At 38.2% G+C, this 22,846-nt stretch overlaps 1 protein-coding gene across 1 annotated transcript in view; it reads right to left on the bottom strand.

The window, feature by feature from the left end:
• The window catches only part of AEBP2 (AE binding protein 2), an 87,365-nt gene that overhangs the window by 38,108 nt on the left and 26,411 nt on the right, over positions 1–22,846 (bottom strand). Inside the window, exons 2-4 of the mRNA XM_065404125.1 lie at positions 20,969–21,176; positions 15,634–15,741; positions 2,966–3,152 (exon numbers count right to left, since the gene is read on the bottom strand). Of these exons, the coding sequence (XP_065260197.1) occupies positions 2,966–3,152; positions 15,634–15,741; positions 20,969–21,176 (503 nt within the window). The remainder of the gene's footprint in view (positions 1–2,965; positions 3,153–15,633; positions 15,742–20,968; positions 21,177–22,846) is intronic.

Below are 22,846 nucleotides of genomic sequence, written 5' to 3'. Positions count from 1 at the left end.
AAAAACCGAGGATATTTTCAGTGTAATCATGTATAAACAATCAATAGCTAGTATTTTCGTTAGACACTTTTACTTCTAAATAACAAAAAATAATTGCCTGAGTTATAAACTGTAACCAGGTGCACAGAATTCCCTCTTCAAAGGGAGGAGGGAGAACTTTCTTCAGTTAATGAAAAAGGAAGTTGGAAGGTTGGTGGGGAGGTGACAAACTTTAGGAATTTATTTTTTCTGAATGATTTTAGCAAATGGTATGTTATGGTATTTCAGAATTTGTTTGATCAATAACTTATTCTAACCTGAGCTGCTCAGTACCTCTGAAAGTCAGGCCACTCACCCAAGTACTTAAATACAGATCTGGGCTATGTCTACATCATGGGCACTACAGCAGCATGACAACACTGCTGCAACTGTGCCACAGTAGCACCATAGCGTAGACTCTTTCTCCAGCGATTAAAGGGGTTTTTCCTTTGATGTAGGAAACGAAGCAGCTGCAGCTAGTTCGATGAAAGAATTCTTCCGCCCACCTACCACATCTACACTGGGGGTTAGATCAGCTTAACTACAGAACTCAGAGGTGTGAAAAATCTAAACCCCGGACTGCGATAGCTATGTCGACCTAATTTTTAAGCGAGACCAGACCTTAGATCAGCGATACTCAGACTGAGGCTCGGGAGTCGCAGATGGCTCTTTAATGTGTCTCCTGTGGCTCTTTGCAGCACATATTAAAACACTGATTTAATTATTAACCAATCTAAGTTATTAACCAATCAGGATTCTTTTACTATGTTATTAACCAACTGCAGAATGCCTGGTCAGTCACTTGCCTTTCTGTTTCTTCAAATGTAGTGTACCTAAAGTTAGGCATCTAAAGCAGTGATACTCAGACCTCAGTGGTTCAGGAGCCAAATTTTACTACATATAAAAATAGTAAATGAAACAATGAATTCACACTACTCTGGCTCTTTTGGGTAATGCTGAGCACTAATTTGACTCCTAAACCACTGAGGTTTGAGTATCACTGCCTTAGATGCCTAACTTTAGGCCCACTACTTTTGAAGAAACAAAGACAAACAGAATTATGAGACCGTTAAGGAGTCTGATTTCAGAGCCTAACAAGATTTGCAACCCATGGAGAAAGTTTTAAGACAAGCTACCTATACGTAGCATTTTGTGAAAGTGTTATCAGCTTTGAATAAACGTTTTAGTCACATGGCCTTGGGAAAAGTACATTACAGGAGTCTATCCTCAACTCAGTTAGATGGGAATTTTGCCTTAAGGTAAAGTCATTCAGACAGCTTTGTTGCATGTGGCAAGAAAACTGCAAGTGCTTCTGGCAACTGTCAGTTCTCTTTCTATATAGAACTTACTTTTGGAAGTAAAGTGAAGCAAATTACAATGTAATAAGAGACAGGTATGTAACCAAACAGTTGGAGCTGTGAATATTATTTGCTTTAAAAGAAAAAATTACTCATGAAGCCACATGTATAGAGATTAAACAGCTACAGGATGTCAGCATGCTGAAGAGAACTCCAACAGAACAATACCTTACGTGAAGTCCTGTAAGAAAGAATTTCTCAAGCAATGTCAAGAGGAAAAAAAAAAGTAAATTAGTTGTTCTACACATTGTCTATGAAACGTTAGACAAAATGGCATATTAACAAATTATCCAAGCAACACATATACACAAGATAAAAAGGAAGAGAATCAGATTTTGAATCCTAGAATCTAGAAAAATTAAAAGACCTATTGGGTCATCTAGTCCATCTCCCAGCGAGTACTGTTCCTTACTGTCCATTCCTGGTTTCTCCTTCCTGATTAATCTGCATCAGATTCTTTTACTTCAGATTTATTATTTTGCATTTTTCCAAGATAATCTCATTTTATCATCTTCCACTCACATTAATCTCTCTAGGTCACTTTGCATGATGTGTTTGTAACTCCTATCACCACCTACAACTTTTTACAGATTTTTCCATTTACTTCCCCATTACATACACAGTATGTATTCTTTACAGAGTATCTGTAGAAAAATTCAACAATATATTCATATTATAGCTGTGTAAATCTCGAAGGATGTAGATAACTTGATGCTGGCAAAGAGCTGTGTCATAGCTTTAATTGAGGAAGCTCTGACTTGACTCTTATGACTCAATCACATTCAATTAAATATAAATAAGAACTGCATACCGCCAATTTGGAATAGTTTTTTTGGACACAAGAATCAATATTTTCCAATTTGGATACTTAAAGTCAGCCATCTAAATCATATTTTGACTTCAAATCTCAGCATCTCTGAAAGTGCAGTCATTTATTTTCAGATGCCTAGCTTTAGTCATGCAAGTTTTGGCAAGCTCCAGAAGCTCCTGTTAAGTCTTCATTGGATGGAAGTGCTTCAAATGCAAATCAGACACACTACATAGCAGAAAGAAAACATCTGTTTTGATTTGCAGCTGATCAAGTCCTTTACACCACATTTTCATACTGGACCTTGGAGCCATCAGTATTTTCAGACCAAATGCTGAAAACATTATTATTCTTTTTAGTTTTGTGCTGAACTCGTTCTTCAAACCAGAAATAATGGAGATTCTGTTATTCAAAGTGATTTCCTTTGATTTTCAGCCTTTATTTTTATGTGTAAAAAGTGATCAGTTGTCATTTCAACAAGTGAATTTAAACTGAGTAAGGTTTTACAGATCAGTTCATAAAACTGGTTTTTTCTCCCCACCCAATGTCTACATATAACACGTTAATATTTGTATCAGAAAAACCTTTCCCAACAGCCCCTCTGCACAATGATGCTTATTGCTGCCTGGCAAATATATCCTAGGCATCTCTGAGTTTCACTGGAAAGGGATCTCAAATATGCAGCTGGGAGCATGGAGATGACATGGTGGAAGGAAAAGGGGAAAATAAGAGAATACTGTCAATGGAGGGGGGAAAAAATCAGTATAACTCATACACTTACGTAATGAGCGTCGTCTTTTGTTCTTTAACTTCCTTCTTTTGTTCATTCCAGCTTTAGAAGGAGATTCCTCTTTGGCCTTTGGCTGGCTGGCAACTTTTGAAGAGTTCTGCTGGCTGAAGTGCGTGGGCACATGACGAGCCAGCCCTCCCTGAGATGCAAAACTGGCATTGCACCCACCAACCACACACTAAAGGGGAAACAAAATGACAAGAGAATATTGGGGATGATCTGTGGCATTCATTCAAGTGGCAGATAGTCTGCAGAGAATTGATTTGTTATATTTTAGGTTTTTTCAGATTACCTTTTCTTACTTGAATTCCAGCAAATTAGAAGCAATCAATTCAAGTTCTCAAAGTGCATGAAATTCTATGCAAGAACAGAAAACCTGTGATACAAATTCCCATCCTAGCTTCTGTCACATATTTTTCCAGTGAAACAGATTACTGTACAGCACAAAAAAAGAGTTCTCAAAGCTCAGAGAAAAACCTTAGACACTGTACCTACAGCTCTTGCTGCAAGAAGCAGATCCATTCACTCTCATCCTCAATGACATTTCCCCTTTCAATTCAAACTTACCCCATTTTCAAAACCCTCCATTCATGAACTAGCTCTACTCTGCAGTTACTTTACAACCTTATTTACCTATCAAATATAATGTTCTCTTACATCTACTTCTTCTGCCCTTCCTTGTGACAATTCATTGTTTGAGATTGCTTTTAAAAAGTACTTTTTGAGCTTAACACTTACTGTGAAGTACTATACTATTAATAAAGGATGCTTATTTTTAAAAGATACTGTAATACATATTTTACAAATTTGAAGTACCTCAGTTATTTTGGCCTGGTAAGGTTACCTTAGTAATTTTTTTTGAGAAAATGCATAATCAAAAGATAATGACAGAAAACAAAACAGAAAAACAAGACGAGACCAAGAAATCTCCTGGTCATAAACAAAAGAATTACAGATATAGTCAGTGTTCTCATATCTGGTTATTAGACAAATGGTAAATCATAAAACAATGTTTCAACAATGCACAAAATTCAATATGTGTCTTAGTTTTACTTAGTTTTAGTTCATAGACAAAATGTTTTAATTTCACTTCGATTAGGAGCTGGGGAGGGAAATCTTCCCTCCAGGGCCAGACACTTGAAAATGGAAGACGGGGAAAATGGATGATGACAATGTGTGTGTGAATGTAATATTAATTTTTTCAGCTCCCTTTCCAAGTAACAGTGATAGTTAACTGTACTAGTAGCTGAAAGGAACTAAAATATCACTGCCCAAAAATGAAACAAAAATGAAACAATGTGCTCTTATTTCTCTCTCCCTCGCTATTATCACTTTGTTGTTTGAGTTTGGCCTGCATCCTCTTATTTCCAATCTCACTTAGGAAAACTCCCTTGATAGTCAGGCAATGCAGCGGCTGGAGGAGTGTGGGAGGCTGTAACTCTGCAGGTAATGACATCCATGTGCAGACCAAGAAATAAAACCACAAACCTCTTCCTCACATATCCTGACCTTGCAAACTGGGCTGAATGAAGGGAGGAAATGGGGCTATCACTTAGCATATTCTGCTCCCTCATTCCCAACTGAGCCATTCTGAGCTGCGGAATAGAGAATGTAGGCCATGATTACACAATGGGCAACTCTATCCTGGGAAGCGGTGACTCTGAAAAAGATTTGGGTAATCAGCTAACATGATCCTGGGATGGATAGACAAGGGAATTTTGAATAGGAAAGGACATTTTATTTCTCTATTTGGTACTGCTATGACTGCTATTGGAATACTGTGTCCACTTCTGATGCTCACAATTCAAGAAGGATGTTGATAATTTGGAGAGGGCTCTCAGAAGAGCCACAAGAATGATCAGAGGATTAAAAAACATGCCTCCCAGTGACAGATTCAAGGAGCTCAATCTATTTATTTTAACAAAGAGAAGGTTGAGGGGTGACTTGATTACAATCTGTAAGTATCTACATCAGGAACAAATACCTAATACTGGGCTCTTCAAGCTAGCAAAGAAAGGTATAACATGACCCAATGGCTAGAAGTTGAAGGTAGACAAATTCAGACTGGAAATCAGGCATACATTTTTAACGGTGAGTAATCAGCCACTGGAACAATTTACTAAGGGTCATGGTGGATTATCCATCACTAACAATTTTTAAATCAAGACTGGATATTTTTCTATAAAATATGCTTCAGGAATTATTTAGTGAAAGTTCTATAGACACTTGTTATATATAGAAGGTCAGACTAGATGAGCACAATCCTCCCTTTGGCTTTGGAACCTGTGACTCACATATAAGCACCTAATAAGTGCATCTGTGGACAAATTAAATACAGTGGTCCAGGATCCTAGTATCATTTACACAACTGTAAAGCTGGAGTAACACCAATGTGACTTCAATTACTCTGAATTCATAGTGATGTCAAATAAGAATCTGAGCTTAATCATGTAAAAAAATATATATATATATCAAACTTGTGCCAGCAGAAGTAAGGATGAAAACAACTATCTGAAAGCATAATTTCTAGCAAAAATGGTTTCTTCTGTAGTTCTGAAATCATTAGAAGCTGGTGACTTCTACATGAACACAAGATGGTTTCATGAAATGAAATTGAAAGTCACTAAAATAAAACTTGAGGTTCTCTACTATTTAGCCTTTATAAAAAAAATAGGGCTCTCTACTGAAGTTGTGTTACACAGCCTTCTTAACTTTCACTTCAAAATCTTCCTAGCTCCATTAGCTCTGACAAGATTTGAACAAAGCAAAAAACCTGACCCTAAGTAGAACCACACTCCTTGCAAAATTTAAAGCCACACTCTTAGCAATTTGTGCTAGAGCTCAGAAAATAGTCCCAGAAAAAAAAAATGGAATATTATAAGCGTGACAACATTACAGACTTATTAAATGAAAGTGAAACAGTAATACATTCTACAAATATGCCAGGTAAATGTGTACCAGACATGTTTCTGGAAGGCAGGTTCATAAGACACAGTGGTGTTTCTAGTCTGTCTGGGTGGATTATACAGCTGGTCAAAACGTCATTGTTCTCCAACCACACACAAGATATTCAAGAGATTCACCACAAAAATCAGCACTTGCTCTATCCAAAACTGAGCTCTTTTCCAGGTCATTACTGACACAGCATACTTACATACTCAAGTAGGTGCAGTCTACATCTAAAAAGCACCCAAAAAATGATTAGTTATAAAGTTAAGCAACTGAGCCTGCAACCAAGATACAAAAGTATTTATTTATAAGGACCATTTATTTTACTGTGTCTTCATGTTCAACATAGTTTGACAATAGTTGGTTATATTATTACAGCTAATTAAAAGAAGTGTAGTATACCACAGATGCTACAGAATACTTTGTAGTCAAGAGGAAATAGAAGAGAAAAATGTCTTACCTGTTCTTTTCTTTTTTTCTCTAAAATAATATATCCAGCAATCCGTTACTAATGGGTTATGTCTCTTCCTCTCCAAAGATATAGGAGCAGTTCAGGCTGTCATTTCAGGATCTCTGGACTTTAAATCCCATCCAATCAGCTTCCCACCAAATACTTATACAGCTTTAGAAGACCTCTGATAAATCAAACTCAACTATTATGCATAACTTTAAACCTCTCTCTTTCAGAAACTCAGATCTAAGGTGTTTTTGGTTTTGTTTGTTAATACCATAGGGTGGGTCCGGATTGGTGGATATGTTACTTCAAGAGAAAATAAGTTAACATGTAAGAAGTTTAATTTCTCCAGTGTACCCATACCCACCATTACTAATGGGCAGTAATCAACATTGAATTTAATTTACAGAATAGGTAGGGAAAAGCAAGAAATAGGTAGTAAAGAAGTAAAACGAAAGATCTGCTATAATCCCCTTTTAAATATAAATGCTATTTTGGAATTATAGCTTGTGCTATATAAGAAAGGATGTATCTATACAAACTCTCAGTGCCGACTTACATTTTGAAAAGCTTTGACACTCTACCATAGATTTCTCTTAAGAAATCTGCACTCTTTCTGACCATACAGTTGTTCTCATTGATGTGTTAAACAAAGGTTCTAACCATAGGTGACACTTGTAAATATTCCAGCACCTGATCCACTAAAATAGCAGCTGTAAAAGCTCTCATTGTGCTATTTGTTTTTGGTTAAAATGTGCACTTTTTATCCTTTATACTAATGCCAACTTAACAGATAAGATCTAACTTGTGAAGTTATTTTATCTCAAACATTCAGTTCCGGTTCCTTCTTTCAGAACTTCCCAATTTACTGTGGACTAACAAGATGTGATCCCCTCTAATATCTAACAGCACGTGGATGGGAGTATAACATTTAGCAGTTAACCATTCTAATTATACTGAAATCTGTAAAATATACTTTTTAATATTCCCCTACAGATTCACAAAATACCCTATGTCAAGAATAAAAAGTTCTCTCTTTGCACACCAGAGCTTTTATTTTAGCCAGACCTTACTTTCTATGGTCAGGTTTTAAAGACGAAACTTTTTTTTCTCCAAATTTAAAAATCCAAACTTAATTCAGTCATGGTATTTATTTTGAGAGGACATTATTAAATCCTAAAATAATTCTAAGTGCCACAATACCTATGCTGCTTTGGGTGGGATTAGAAGCATTCAGCACTGGCCTAAATTCTGACTCCAAGGGTGCAGAGTTAGTCTAAAGCTAAGCACTTCTGAAAATCCAACCCTTGGGTATTGACATACTCAATTCTGGAAGATGAAAACATGGAACATTACACCTACAAGTTTTAGCAAGTAAAAAGCTGACATGTTGGTTCAACATTTAAATTTGATGGGACTCTAACAAATAAAGAAGAGACTCCTAATCATGGTCTGAAAAGAAGTTATGTTGCCTTTGTATTTCTATTGGATTCAAAGAAATTATGTCTCTTTTTGACAGTAACAAATGTGAAATTTTGCAAATAAATCCAATCTTGATGTTTCAAACATCTGTCATCTGCATAAGTCCTACAGATTTGAACATTGTTATTGCTCAATTATCAGTCTGCTTAGGCAATCTGCCTTAATATTTTATACATCCTTCGTGTGGAGTGCTCTGATGAAGAGGATACTTTGCCAGAAGAATAACTGGCAGAATTCAAAATAAAGACTGGAGCGTCTTGATCCTGTTTGCTGGGCTATGCAACTGTCATTCCATTATCAAGCATATCATATGTGCTCATCCTTTAATGAGTTCTGGAAGTGACTGGTGCTGGCAGGACCACTCAGTTATTTAATGCTCTCTCTTTTACTGCTGACTAGAGTTCCCATACCAGAGCCTCTGACAAGTGTCCATGTTGACATCAGTTATTACTTTAAATACTAACCACTGTAGAAGCAAACCCTGCAAGAGAGATGTAAGAAACTCAGAATACACCCACGGGAATAATTTTAGCTGGGAAGAAACAGCTACAATGTCCTCAATATGGAGTCTTGCATGCAGGGATATTTCTATTCAGGGTTATAATTTCCCAGATTAAATCTCACTGAATTCTTTCTAGGTCAGTAATTAATTGTTGCACCTTGCCTTGAACCTATCATTTCTCCCAACATATGAATCCTTTCAGCAAGTGTCAAATTCCTGTTGACTTTGTTGAGGAAACTGTTTTTGAAGAGTGTGTTTAGTACATCTAACAGCTTAATCAGGTCAACTTCCTTTCTCTGTTTGCTTTATCAGGATATGGCATAATAAGGGATACTGCAAGTCAGTCTCATAAGCACTACAATCCACTTTGGGGAACAATCAGGCTGGCTGAAATCATTAAAAGTTCAATATTAATCGTGTCTGTGATAAGCAAGTAACAGGACAGTCCAAGGAAGTATAAGGGAGACATTCTCTCTTCTGGAAGAGGTAATCAGTTATATGCAATTATAGTTCTCTGAAGAGAAGACTGCAACAAATTACCACCCTTGGCTCCGTGTGTGTGTGGACTACCACAGCCCAAAAGATCTAAGTCACTTGGCTCAAGGAAGCATCTCATGCTACTCATGATGTAGCTAGGCTGGCCATAGTCTTCCATCAGTTCCTTCGTAAGAGGGGCAAAAACACTTTCATAACCGAAATACCCATAATTTACATAATCCTCAACTCTGTGGGGAAAATGGTGTACTAATAAGAATTCATTCAAACATACAGTGTATCTTTGGGGAACAACAACAACAACATGTAAGCTAGACACCCAATGACAGATCCACAGTCCTGAGCAGGACTGTATTCAGGTGACTAGCCCATGCCATCGTGGCTACATTGCTATTGTTAATAACTAGCTCCATCAAAGCTGGCTTGAGTATGCCTATTGGCGCTGCAGTCATGCCACCCTATTGCAGTGCAGATAAACCTTCAGTGGTTGGCATGAGGGTTTACATATTTCTTAAAAATATATATTTTAATCCTATTTAATGTAATGGTGCATGTTCTCATTAACCACATAAATGCTGAAGCCTTTTCTAATCCAACACATCTGAATGACTCAGTGATACCTATTGCAATAAATTCCAGACTAGTTTTTTAAGAGTTTGATTCATTCGCACACACACACTTTTAAGCTTATCTTTCAATTTAATGAACACATCTTTCTCTTGTACTAGAAGAAAAGGTGCAGAGGAGTACCCACTTTACCTTCTTTTCACTTGATCAGTCTCCTCTCTAAACAGTCAGTCATTTCATCCTCCACATAAGAAATCTTTCTAATCAACATACCTCTTCTCCCCTCTTTTTTACTCTACCCTTTTTGAAACTGACCGACCAGAATTGAACAGTTTTCCAGTTAAATCTGTACCATTGATATATATACTGTTATAGTTTCATTATTTTCTTTCCCATGCTTTAAAATCCTAACACCATGTGTGTCCCCCCACCCCTCCCTTTTTTTTTTTTGAGCACTGCTTCACAAGAAGTAGAGATTTTCATTGAGCTGTCCACAATGGATGTCTACACTACATTGTAAACACAGGTCTGTGGGACCTAGAATTATGGACTCTGTTTCCAAGCCTGCGCGCTTTAGTGTGTGCACTGCATTGTAAACCAAGTCTCAGATGCATCCATACTGCACTACACAGACCTTCTGACTTGAATCTGCAGCTGGAACTGAGTCCACACTGCAAAATGACATGGGACATGAACCCAAGACACACCGGGACTTGGCTCTGACCTATCAGAAGCACTAGGAGGATTCTGAGTGCTTGCTTACCCTGAGTCATACCCACGTGTGTGGACAGATGAGGGTGGGAGTGGGCTCAAACCTGAGTCAGAGCCCAAGCTTAGCATGCAGTGTACACATACCCAATACATCCATTTCTTTTTCCTGACAAGTCTATAGCTAATTTAGAACCCAATAATATGTATGATCAGTTCAAACTATTCCTTCCAGTATGCATTAACTTACATTTGTCAACAAGACATATGGCTTAACTCTGATCTGCTCCTCTGAAGTTCCTCAATCTTCCATTTAATCTTTTGCCAAGTTGAGAACTGACCATTTTTTCAGTTCCTTGTTTTCTCCTAGCCAGTTTCTAATCCAAGATAAAACTTTGCCTCTTACTCCATATTAGTTTACAAAGCAACTAAGTTTAAGGATTTTTGAAAATCCAAACAATTTATATCTACCAGTTCTTTTTTTAAGTGCTGTTTTAAAGACACATTCAATTACTTTTAGTGGACTACAGGCACAATTTTCTTTTATAAAAGCCCTGTTAGTTGGTTCCTATCACACATTCAGCTATATGTTTTATAATTCTCTGACTCTTTTCAACCAGTTTTCCTGGACTTGAAGAAAAGCTCCAAGGTCTAACTCCTAGGATCAATCCTATTGCCTTTTATAAAAATAGGCACAACCCTGACTACCCTTCCAGTCCTGCTACAGGAGCCCATGCGATTTTAATTAGACTACATTTTTGTTTGCAACTCAGCCATTACATTCTTGGATGTGTACCATTAGGTCTTTTTAAACTGCAGTATTTTATTTGTTCCAGCAAGTCTTCTTGCCATCTCAGTCTGACAGTGCCTCATCTTTATTAGCTAAAAATGTGAAGGTCCAGAGTAAGACTCCTTCCACCCCATACAGTATCTTCTGTAGTGAAGACTGATACAAAAATCAGTTATCTCCACAATGCCCTTATCCTTCATCCTTATGAGAGATGCCTTCAGAAAGCTAAAAGAATTTGAATCAGGACTCTCAGAGAGACATCATCTTACTTTCCACCATAATAGTACTTAGCTCTTGAACTGTAAGACCCATGCCAACAAGTAAAGAGACTTTAAACTGGGATGTACCGAGGTGCCCAAGTTCTAGGAGATAAAATATGGTCAAATTCTCATGCTGATGGGATTAGCCACTACTATCATTAACGGGATTGAGACCCACGTGAAACCAAAGCATTGGGGTGGGGGGGTTGTGGAATTCCTCAATCTCTTGAGTTTGATCAGAACCTTTGCTACGACAAAAATCTGTGGAAATGCATTTCTTCCCAGTGCCTTCTACAGAATATTGGTAGCTCATTCTTCTGGAGGGTTCCTAATAGATCTCTCTGGTGTTCCCCACCCAAAAAAGCTCTCATCCACTAACTATCCTTATTCCTAAATTTTGGCAGGTCCATTACCCATTTACTAAGCATGTCTGCAATCTTATTTTCCTTTTGTGCTAGGTAAATGGCAACTAGCAATGTCCTGTGGGGGACAGCCCAATCTCACATGTGAAAGGCTTCCTAATAAAGGAAGTGAAATTCTTTTTTTCTGTTTTAGCACTTATACGAGACAGAGTGGCTCAAATGTCAGTTCTCTGAAAGTCCATTGTGCTTTCAAGCAGTCCTCATCTCCATAACATTAATATGAAGCTGCTGCAATACCTGAAGAGACCAAGTACTTGAATTGTGCAGTCTCTGCATGGGTTCACAATCCCACTGGAGTAACTGGAGATTAGGGGAAGTCCATGCCTAATTTCAGTCTGATCCTTGATCTGCCACCAAGCCAGCGAGGCTAGGAAGTTGTCCATTTCCTCAATGCCATACAAGGCTCTGTGGCCACATGAATAGTCCTGCAGTATACACATTTGTGTCGTGACTAATCCATACATTGTTTTGGCCTTCAGCAGTGACATTAGTAGCACAGCTCTTGTTGATGCCTACTCTGGCAAATCCTGCCTGCCAAATCCACAATGTTCTGGATCCCATCATGGGGAAGGAAGGCTTTGAGGTGAATCATGTCTGAATCATGTAGGACTTCTATGTATTTCAGTGATCTTTGTGAGGACAAGACAGAATGTTGGGTAATCAATCATGAACACTAGTGACTAGCACCCAGAGATATTATGAAATTTTTCTTAACCGGGTGAAGTTTGGCTTCTCAGGAATTCATGTTAGGATTGAGTTCTTCTGGCTTTCTGGGTATCAGGAAGCCCTCCTTGAAATTACAACCCTTCCCAACTTTTGCCAGATATCTCAGGTTTGATGGGATCAGATTTCCTGCAATGTCTCTTGCTGGTATGACTGAACTCAAATGCATTCTCAAAGGGGATCATTTGGAGGGATTTCTCTGAAGTAGATTTTGTAGCTGGATATTGCTGAGGATCCTGTGTTTGAGTTGACTGGGGTCATCAGGAACAAAAAGTCCTAGTCAACCTGACAAGACGTTTCTGAGAAGCAGATACTGACCAGGGTTAGCTATGTGCTAACTTGTAGCAAACACAGGGCTTCGCTGAAAGTAGGAGTTGCTGAGTGTGTAAATAGGACTCAGAATACTTTGGCTGCTGCTATGACGCTGAGCAATTTGACTTTGGGAACTCCTGAATTCAGACCCAGAAGTCGGCCTCTTGAAAAAACTTTTTCCTGCTGTAGATGAAGGATGATGAATGGATAATATACTTGAAACTTGGGGGATGCACATTCTCTTTGGCCTTAGTGAGACTAGACACTACCTTTCATCAAAGAGATTTTCTTGTGATATGGTAGATCTTTGAGCCTTTAATGAATACTATATGAAGGCCAGATAATTACAGCCATGTGTGTCTGTATCCATCAATGCTACCTACCCTTTCTGCCATACAACAGGCAAAGGATGACTGCACCTGATATCCGAATGCACTCCCTCACTAATCATGTTCTTGAAGAACAGAAGGTGAAAACTCTCTTCCATTGCTCAAAATGGCATTTTCCAAATGAAAGACAAGTGGTTACAATGTAAGCCATTAGCATTGCGGTCCAGAAAACCTTAATAAAGAGCATCCAGTGCATTAGGTCAGAGACCGGCACCCATAATGTTAGTTCAACCAGTCTTGGCACTGGCCATAGCATATTCTCCATCCATTCAAGTACAGACATTAAAGACTCTGCCCCCATATATATGTGGGAACAGTCTACTCCCCAATACCTGGAAATCATGGCACATGGGTGCTTTGATTACTTCAGTCTGATTTCTGGTGCTAGATTCTCTGAAAGGAACCAAAAAAAAAAAGATGGCAGTAAGCTCCACTGGAGATGCAAACTTCCCCCAGAGTCACAGCTACCACAGGAGGTGTTTAAAAAAAAAATCAGTAGAGTTTAAGGAAAATACACCAGATACACAAAGAATTAGAGGATAATAGGATGAAAAGCTGAAATTACTCAGACAGAGCCATGATGAGCACTATTGACCAATAGTTGTAGTCTTTAGAGAGTTCTTTCATCAACCTTAGCCAGAAAGTACTGGGAACAGATTAGCAATATCAGCACATGTAACATAAGATGCCTTCATCTAGGACAAACTGCTTGGAAGTTTAGATGTACGAGTTCTCACCAATACAAATGCATTAACCTAAAATGCTGGCGTCTACTGGGGCTGGGATCTTTTCAGAAGCTTCTGTCTTTTGCTAGGTAACTAACTATGGCAACTGTAACTGAAGATGAAATAATTCATCATCCATTGTTGGGTGTACCCCCTAAAAAGCCTACATTTTCAAAGGCAAATGTCTCTAAAATTGGATTATTTTTTACCTAATCTTTCATGGGCCAAGTTCTCTGATTTATAGTAATGCCTTGGTTGAATGCCTATGACTTTCGATTGCTTGTTTATACCATACTAAAACTTAAAACTTTGACAGGAATAATCTTGCTGGTCTAGGCAGATTGATGATAAAAAAAATATATCTGACATCTCTAACTGCTGCATAAGGACAATTAGGACAGGCCTATTTAGTCAGGATTAGGCCCAATACAAGTTTGCATGCTACCAGAAAGCTACAGGAAGAGATGATCTTTCAGAACAATCACCACCACTTGCCTCTATTTATAAAGCAGAAAATACCCATTTTAAATCTCAAAGTGCGGGGGAATTAAAGGAGAAGTTTCATCTGATCAATAACTTTCAAAATTGTTTCCAGGACTAGCAGTAAGCACTGGATCAGTTACTGGAATAATCATATCTGGAGGTGTTAAGGATCTCTGACCCATCTGTTGAGCTTCTAAAAATAAGAGCCATCACCTCCATGCCAATTTAATTCCCCTGAACAAGCTTGAGGGCTGGTACTGAATTGCCCTTTTGTCATTCATCCTCTGAGTCAGAAATCCTCATATTATGTTACGCAGTTTGCGATGAAAAACGACACTTTAGTTTTCATACAAGGTTGGAGAGATGGATTGCATTTTTTCATCTCAGACTTTGACCGTAGTTTCTCTTTTTCTGCCATGATGCAAATATGAGCTCTGCAGAGAAACAACATCTGGCAGAGGTCATTATAACAAAAAAATTGTATTTGAGAAATATAAATGCCTTAAAAAAAGAAAACGCAATAGAGTAGCCAGGAAAAAAAAAAATAGTACTACTTTTTAGAGAGAAAAAAAATACTACCTAGGTAAGTTATCAAAGAGGAAGAAAAGCCCAAATTGATGTTTCATCAAAATGATGAACCCTACATGGAGGGAGAACTTCAGACTGGAAATAGTGTGGGTGGGACTTACCATCAAGTGATCCAGGATTGACAGCTATGAACTGCCCCACTGTATCCATAAGAGGATGAAGCAACCCATTAATAACGGATAGGTGGATATGGGAATGATAAACACTACTATACCTAGAATCACAGGTACAGATTAGGGGGGGAGAAAGAGAGAGAGAAAGTTAGAAAATGCTATGCAAGAAATATAGTCAGCTATATGGACCTCTATTCCTGACTCACATTTCCTTACTACATTAAGAAGAAATATGTTGATCATAAATATCGCTCACTAATTAAATTTTGTTTGCAAAAATGGCTGTCATCTAGATGCAGGATTCACATGCTTTTTTATTCACCAAGAGTGGACGTTTAAAACATAAGAGTCATGCTTCCACCTGTTTTCAGCATAAACAGATAGGTTAAACTGGAAGCTGAGCTTCAGGAAAGACAGTTAAATTTAAGACTCCCATACCACTTCGGATAAAGGCATTGGGAATAAATGTACAATCTCTGTGGGGCAGAGACTGTGTCTTCATCTGTGTTCGTACCGTGATGGAGCCTTCACGTGCTATAATAATATAAATGATTAATGAAGTGCAATTGGCCAAAGTTTGTCTCTCTCGATACTTTTTGAAAATCCTCCTGTGTTAAAAATGTAGCCCAAACATAAAAAGTACAATTGTTTATCATTTTCAACATACAAAACATGATTTCTTATAAAAACAGCTTACCTTGAAAGGTTTGTCCCCACTGTGTGTCAGCATATGCCTCTGTAACCAACTTTGACTTGTTGAAGGTGTATTATATACTTTGCAACCTTTCCACAAGCAAACAAATACCTAATAAAGGAAAAATATGTAATTAATTCTTACAGAAGTCTAAAAACATATTATTTGATTATGTTATGAATACAAAATATGTTGGTTCAAAGGATACACAAAAAGTGTTTAGACCCTGAATAAATAAGAATTATTTGCTTTCTCATACCAGCTTGCCCAGAATTTTGGGAAAGAAATAAGGCCCACAGGCATTCATAACAGCAGTTCTCAGGAACAAAGTTTTGGTGCCCAAGTGCTTGCCCCCTATAAATAAGTTCAGGAGCTACACCATGAACCCTAGAGATATCTTCCAAATCTTGAAAACCTCTAATGATTAATACATACTAAGAAAGGAAAAGAAAGATCCAAACTGACTAATCACCTTTACATTCTTCTCATAAGAGAAAAGGACAAAATGGTTTACTCTCATATAAAAGCAACAGTCCATTTCTTCTATATGAGGGAATCAAGTTAAAACTTTGTTTCAAGGTACTAAAAGTATTTAAATAACTGTTCAACAATAGTGAATTTTTGGACACTCCAAACTAAACCACATATTCACATTATTCCCATCACAGCATACATCCAGACATATTTATTGTGGGATGAAAAGATATCCTTGCCTAGTATGATTTTAACCCCATCTTAGGTAACTGGGTTTTTCTAGGGCATTTATCACCATGGAATCTAACTGCTTCTGGATGATGGAGGAAAAGGAATTTATTTCTAGATACACATATGGATTAACACTCCTTCTAAGGTGCCAATTATTTCTATGTCCATTTCTTTCCTCCCATAAAACTCAAACTTCTACTTCCTGAGTTCTCTCTCTACATTCTCCCATGGGTTCAAAATGCTGATGACAAAAAACAGCAGCAAAAAAAATACCCTCCAACATAAACTTTAACTAGGCTTTTGTTATTCATCATATTCCAAAGATTAACTGATGCCATAAGCAGCTACATTCAAGTAATTTTAAAAAACATGTTTTTTAAATACACTTTCACTTTCAAAAGACGGAGCTGCTGAATTTGAGTTTATTGGCTTTAATCATTATGTAGAGACCCTAAGTATGGCTTTCAACAAACATCATGTATATACCATCAACTTGAAATAATTCTTTCTGTAATTTTTTTTTATCACTTGCCCCTGCACACACATTTCTATTTTGCTTAAAAAAAAAAAAAAAAAGAAGAGGATCTGAGTTCTCTGGACTTTGGAGCAAAAACCCAAGCAGATGAAAAAGTAAAAGCGGTGCATTAAAGGGACACCTTCATATTTTGGCAATTTAAAAAGATTTAAAAGTCATATATATATATATATATATATATATATATATATAAAATGACTTTTAAATAAATCTATATCTATATCTACCCACCCCCAATCTCCCAGGCCAATTTTTGTGATTTTACATGTTTTGTGCTATCCTATTCTATCCAAACATATTAATTGCAAAACGATGAAGTAAAAAATTATCATACAGAAGTGTCTTTAAATTGATAGTATCTCTTAATTAATTTTCCAAGGTATTTGCTAATTTCATGTCTGTGAGTAAAAAGAAAACGATCACTTTGTTGGCAGCTTTGATGGGGCAGGAAGCACTGACATGGGGAGTGGGGGAAGGAGGAGGAGAGACAGATCTCAACCAGGAGCAACTAGGGCTGTATTCCATGTGCTGCTGCTTCCCTCTCTCCTTTTCCTTTATAACTGGGGGAAAGGGTGGGCTGCTTCCTTTTCCCCTTCATCCTCCCCTTGTGCTGGGGGGGGGGGGAGTGGCTGGGAAAAAGGGTATTGCATGCTGCATTCCAGCTCCAGAGCCTGTCCCACTCACCACTGCTACCATTGGATGGTGAGGGTGGCAATGGGACAGGGTGATTGGCTCCTGCCTCGAGGAGGAAGAAGGCTGCAATGGTTTGCTGCATAGGCAAACAGCCATTTTGGGCTCCCTGTTTCAGACCTACCCTTAAACTAGTATGTTGGATCTCCTTTGATGGCAGGGACTAGACTGATCATTTGGGGATCTGGAAGGGATTTTTACACAATGGCAAAACTGTCAAACTGCCATATGGGTTTTCACTTTTCATCTGGCATGCTGGACATCTGGTTTTGGGTGTTTCAATTATAATTGTTCCAACTTTGGAAGGTTCCAGTGTGGCTGGTGAGTTAGAAGTGTTTGACTGAGGTCCATATAACTCAATGGGCTGCATGGGGACTGGTCCTGGACACAGCAGCTCATGATGGGGGGGTATGTCTCTGTCTCATGTACCTTGTGGCTTCCCTCATAGAATCATTGAATATCAGGGTTGGAAGGGACCTCAGGAGATCATCTAGTCCAACCCCCTGCTCAAGGAAGGACCACTCCCCCACTAAATCATCCCAGCCAGGGCTTTGTCACGCCTGACCTTAAAAACCTCTAAGGAAGGGGATTCCACCACCTCCCTAGGTAACCCATTCCAGTGCTTCACCACCCTCCAAGTGAAAAAGTTTTTCCCAATATCCAACCTAAACCTCCCCACTGCAACTTGAGACCATTACTCTCTCCTACCTCAGGAAAGGGAGTGGGATGGGATTCTGGCTTCCATCAGGGTCCTTTAACAGGCCTGAGGTATAGACGTAGGATGGCCTTCACACTCACCCTCAGGTTTATATTACCCCCAGCCATATGTGCCATTTGGTGCCCACACTGGAAAAGTCCTACAGGTAGTTTGGGTATTAGTTCTATATATCTATATATAATATATATATTATATGCAGCCTGTACATTTAATCATACTATGTTGAATGTCTCTCATTGTTCCCTTGCCTATAATTCTTGTTCTCTACAAGCTACAGTCATTGTGCAGAAGTAGGCTTGAAAACTCCACAGTAAAGCCATGAGCTATTCAACCACCTCACCTGCAGGTGGTGCACATACACCTACTCTTGTAAAACAAACCTGACAGTAACTGTCAGTCTCTTTCTTGCCAAATCAAAGAATTTAATTTTTAACAACAAATTCCAAACTACAGCAGGGCACACAAATGGACAAGTGTAGACAGATTGCAATTCAGACACTCAGAGCTTCACGCAAACATCTCTTTTCTGAAAGCAAAGTATAGTCTATCACAGAGCACATTTTGTAAACTAAAAACTCCAAGAATATTAAAATACAGAGAAATATGCAAACATTAAAGAAACATGAAAGCTTCAAAAAAACAAATCCAACTTTAAAAAAGCCTGAAAGAGTGGAGTGTGAGAAAGCTGGCAGAATACTGATGTGGACTAGCAGTTTTATTGTTGTAATCCACATTCCATGCATAACAGTTGGTGAACATATGCAGAGATCTTCACATGGCAACTCTGCATATTTTGCACATGGTAAAATGTCTGAGATTGGCCAACTGCACTGCAATGCCTGCAACTGAATATTACCTAACATCTAACAGGAAGATTAAGTCCTGCTAAGGAATAACATTAACAAGATACAGTCATATCATGAAGTCTCCCTTAATAACAGACTGAGTTATTAAATCCAAAACTTGACAATTCTAAATTCTACTCCAGATAGGGCATTAGAAGTTATTAACTCCTATTTGTAGGGAAGATCCTTGTCAAAACAGGCATGAAGAAACTGAGAAATACTGATCACAGACTAGTTTAAGTAATGATATCTGTCCAAGGAATTTAGGATGAGTGACTGACACCACTCAATCTGATGCATTTTACATGATATAGAAATTGGATGGGTCTCTAGTATTTATACCTAATCCAAAGCCAGTTTACTCTGCAATGACATCACTGACACCAAGTTAATTCTATGGCTTTCAATTTATTTTTTTAAACTACATCGTTGTAAGAAACTCAGACAGATTTCTATGAGAACAAGGAAGGCTTCATGTGTTGATAAGGGACCAGATTAATGCTCTATAACACGGTGGGCTTCTTAATACTTAACTCGGGATGTAGCTTTAAATTAACACTGGCATAAAGAAGCCAGAAGCTTTCAGAGCATGTTATCTTTTTTTTTTGTTATAAAACCCCAAGTATTAACAAGGCCTAAGACTATGCACAGCCTGAAAATACAAAAGCACATCTTTTGAGGGTACATCTTGTAGAGAACTGTCAAACTACAAATACTGTTGTAAGTATGAGATCCCGCATTCTCAGGATGAACTGGACCAATGCCAGCCAACACTATTACATATTCAGTGCCAAGCCAAAGACATTTTACACTCTTAAAATGGTCAAATGTAGCTTTTATCTGAGCTGTATGCAGTAATATGTATTCTAGAAACCATTACAAAACAAGCTCCAACTATGGATAATTAAAAGAGATACTAACAGATTCAGCACCCAAATAACCAGCATCTCTATGGACAAATTCTTTGAGGTCTTTTCTTGAAGAGCACTATGTAAGCTTGTCTCTTTCACCGACAGAAGTTGGTCCGATAAAAGATATTACCGCACCCACCTGGTCTCCAGTATCCTAGGACCAACACTGCAAAGGACAAATCCTTTCCTCACTTACAAAAAAAAAAAAAATGTATCAAAGGAAGCATAACAACAATGAAGAGCTTATGAGGAAGCACAGGGTTCCAAAAGGTAACTATTCAGTTTTAAAACTATGTAATTGCAACTCAAACGATAACACTTGGAACCGGAAACAGAGCACCGGGGGGGGGGGGGGGCATACAAAAGTTTTTAAAGGATTTTTTTTTAAATTAGTGGCAAGAAAGGGTTGAATGTTAAGGTACCCACAATACAAAACACAACATACATACTTTATCTTCCATTGTACCTGTGACAACTACCGTTATAGCCAAACTGCTGTGAAAAAAATCCATCACATACACAAATCAACTTAAAATATTGGCTTTTTTTTCTGAATTTGATTTAAAATTTGGAGCTTAGAACTTTTGAATTATCAGGTCAGATTTACAAAGGAGTCTAACTTTAGGAATCCATTTTTTTTAAAAAAGTCCTAAGCAGAATGACTAGTATAAATCATCCAGGCCCCATTTCCTTCAGACGCTGCATTTCCTAACATGAGCTATTTTATCTACTCAAAGAAATTTGTGATGACATACACCAACCTGCAAGAGTTCCAAATAAAGCTGCAATAGCTGGCATCTAATTTTATCATTCAACAAACATATGCAGGTAAAGATAGTTATCTGAAAATGCAAAACTGTTGACATGACTTCATGAAAGTGCTACAAAATATTAATGCATAGAGATAGGACAGCAAAGAAGAAATAAAACCAACCCCTCCTCGCTGACCATCTACATGTATGGAGCGAATGTGATCTGCCAGATCCGGGCTGGAGTTGAAGCAAGCATGGCACTGGTCCCAACAACAGTTATAAGCAATACTTTTTGCCGATGAAGCAGTAACTCCTTGGCCGTTCATCATAACTGGAGTCGAACGCCCACTGGAAATTGTGCTGTCTACGTCCATTATAGTGCTGCTTATGCTACAAAGAAAAAAAGAGAATGTTATTCCTGGGTGCATGTTAACACGGCAAACACTTGATAATGAACATCTGACTTTTAGTTTGACTTCTTGTATGTGTAGACTTTATTAGAAATAAAATGTATGTTCTATTGAGTTGTCAAAAACACGATGTATGTCCTACTGAGGCTTGCCAAATATGAACTGTGCGCCAGATACTATTAGCGTAGATCTCTCATTCCTAATGTTATCTGTCCTCTACGGTCTACTAACATCCAGAATGGCACTGTATAAAACTAGGTAAGAAAGAGGGAGCAAGGTGTATTAATTTTCTATGTTTTGTAAACCAGTACAATATAAATACAGGTATAAGTCAAGTTGGGTTAATTTTGGAACAGACACAGATGAAAGATGTAAGCTGTGATCACTGCAAGCCTGCTCCCCAGAGTTGATAAAGTATGAACTTCTCTATCTGTGCTGATTTGTCTATGTTTAATAAACTGATTGAGCTGAGTTATCTGATGTCTTGTTAATCAATAATCAAAACTGAACCCTAACAAGCTGAAGGGCTGTCATATTATAAGCTTTGCAGTCTTTACATGGGCCAGATCTAGAGATAAAAGGTCTCACATATCTAACAGTCAACTAATAAAATCCAGTCCCCAATACAACCTAATAATACACCCTGTTTTTTAAGAGAAGCTACTTATCAGTAACTAATGCTCTTCAAGAATGGCACTCATGTATTCACACTTGAAGAATAAGGTTCCCCTGATGCTCAGCTGCAGAAATGCATTGAAAAAGCCATGTCCTTAGGTCAGAAGAGTGATGTCATCACCCTACTCTATATTAGGATCCCCCCCCCCCCCCCCCACACACACACACCATTACCCTCAGTTCCTTCTCTGAAACTGCAGGTTTGATATTATACAGAACTGAGGTAGAGGGGAAGGTGGGCGGGTAGCATGGACAACAGTCACTAGAAAGTAACCTTACTTCTTCAAGGGCCTTTGTACATTTGCTACCCGTGGGAGATTAGCAAACAACATTCCACCAAGAGGATGATGGACAAGTTCTTAGCTAAACCTGGATGGCAGCACTGTTCTGCCAAACCCGGCACTGAAGAACAAAGCCAAGTCCAAAAGTAGCACTCTGTGAATGTCTGTACTGAACTGCAAGTTGTTGATTTGCACATCTCCACCATAGGAACTTGTCTAAAACACGCCACTGAAGCTGTGGTAATTCTCATGGACTTGATCTTTAAACCAGGGAATACTGGCTTCCTGGCTAAAATGTGGCAATATTCTATACATCTACTAATCCAGAGTGAAAGTCTGTTTGGTTACAGGTTTTCCTGACACTCTCCCAACAGGCTACAAATAACCTACTAGACTGTCTAAATCACTTGGTCCTTTGCAAGTAGTGACCTTTTTACACCTAGGGCATGGAGAGGAAGTTCCCTTGGATGGGAGTGAGGATCTGGAAAAGATACAGAGTGGTGAAATGCATTGAAGTAGATGGAAATATGACACCATCTTGGGCATGAAGGTAGAATGCACCCTCATGGTGATTCTCTCATTGTAGACCACAGTGTAATGTGGAATGGTCATCTAAGGACTGAGCTCCCTCACCCTCTCAGCAGATGTGATAGTTATCAGGAAAGCTGTTTTCAATGATAAATGACAGAGGTAG

The sequence above is a fragment of the Emys orbicularis genome, chromosome 1, assembly GCF_028017835.1.
Source record: "Emys orbicularis isolate rEmyOrb1 chromosome 1, rEmyOrb1.hap1, whole genome shotgun sequence".
NCBI classification, from domain to species: Eukaryota; Metazoa; Chordata; order Testudines; family Emydidae; genus Emys; species Emys orbicularis.
This window is presented reverse-complemented; position numbering and strand designations above follow the sequence as displayed.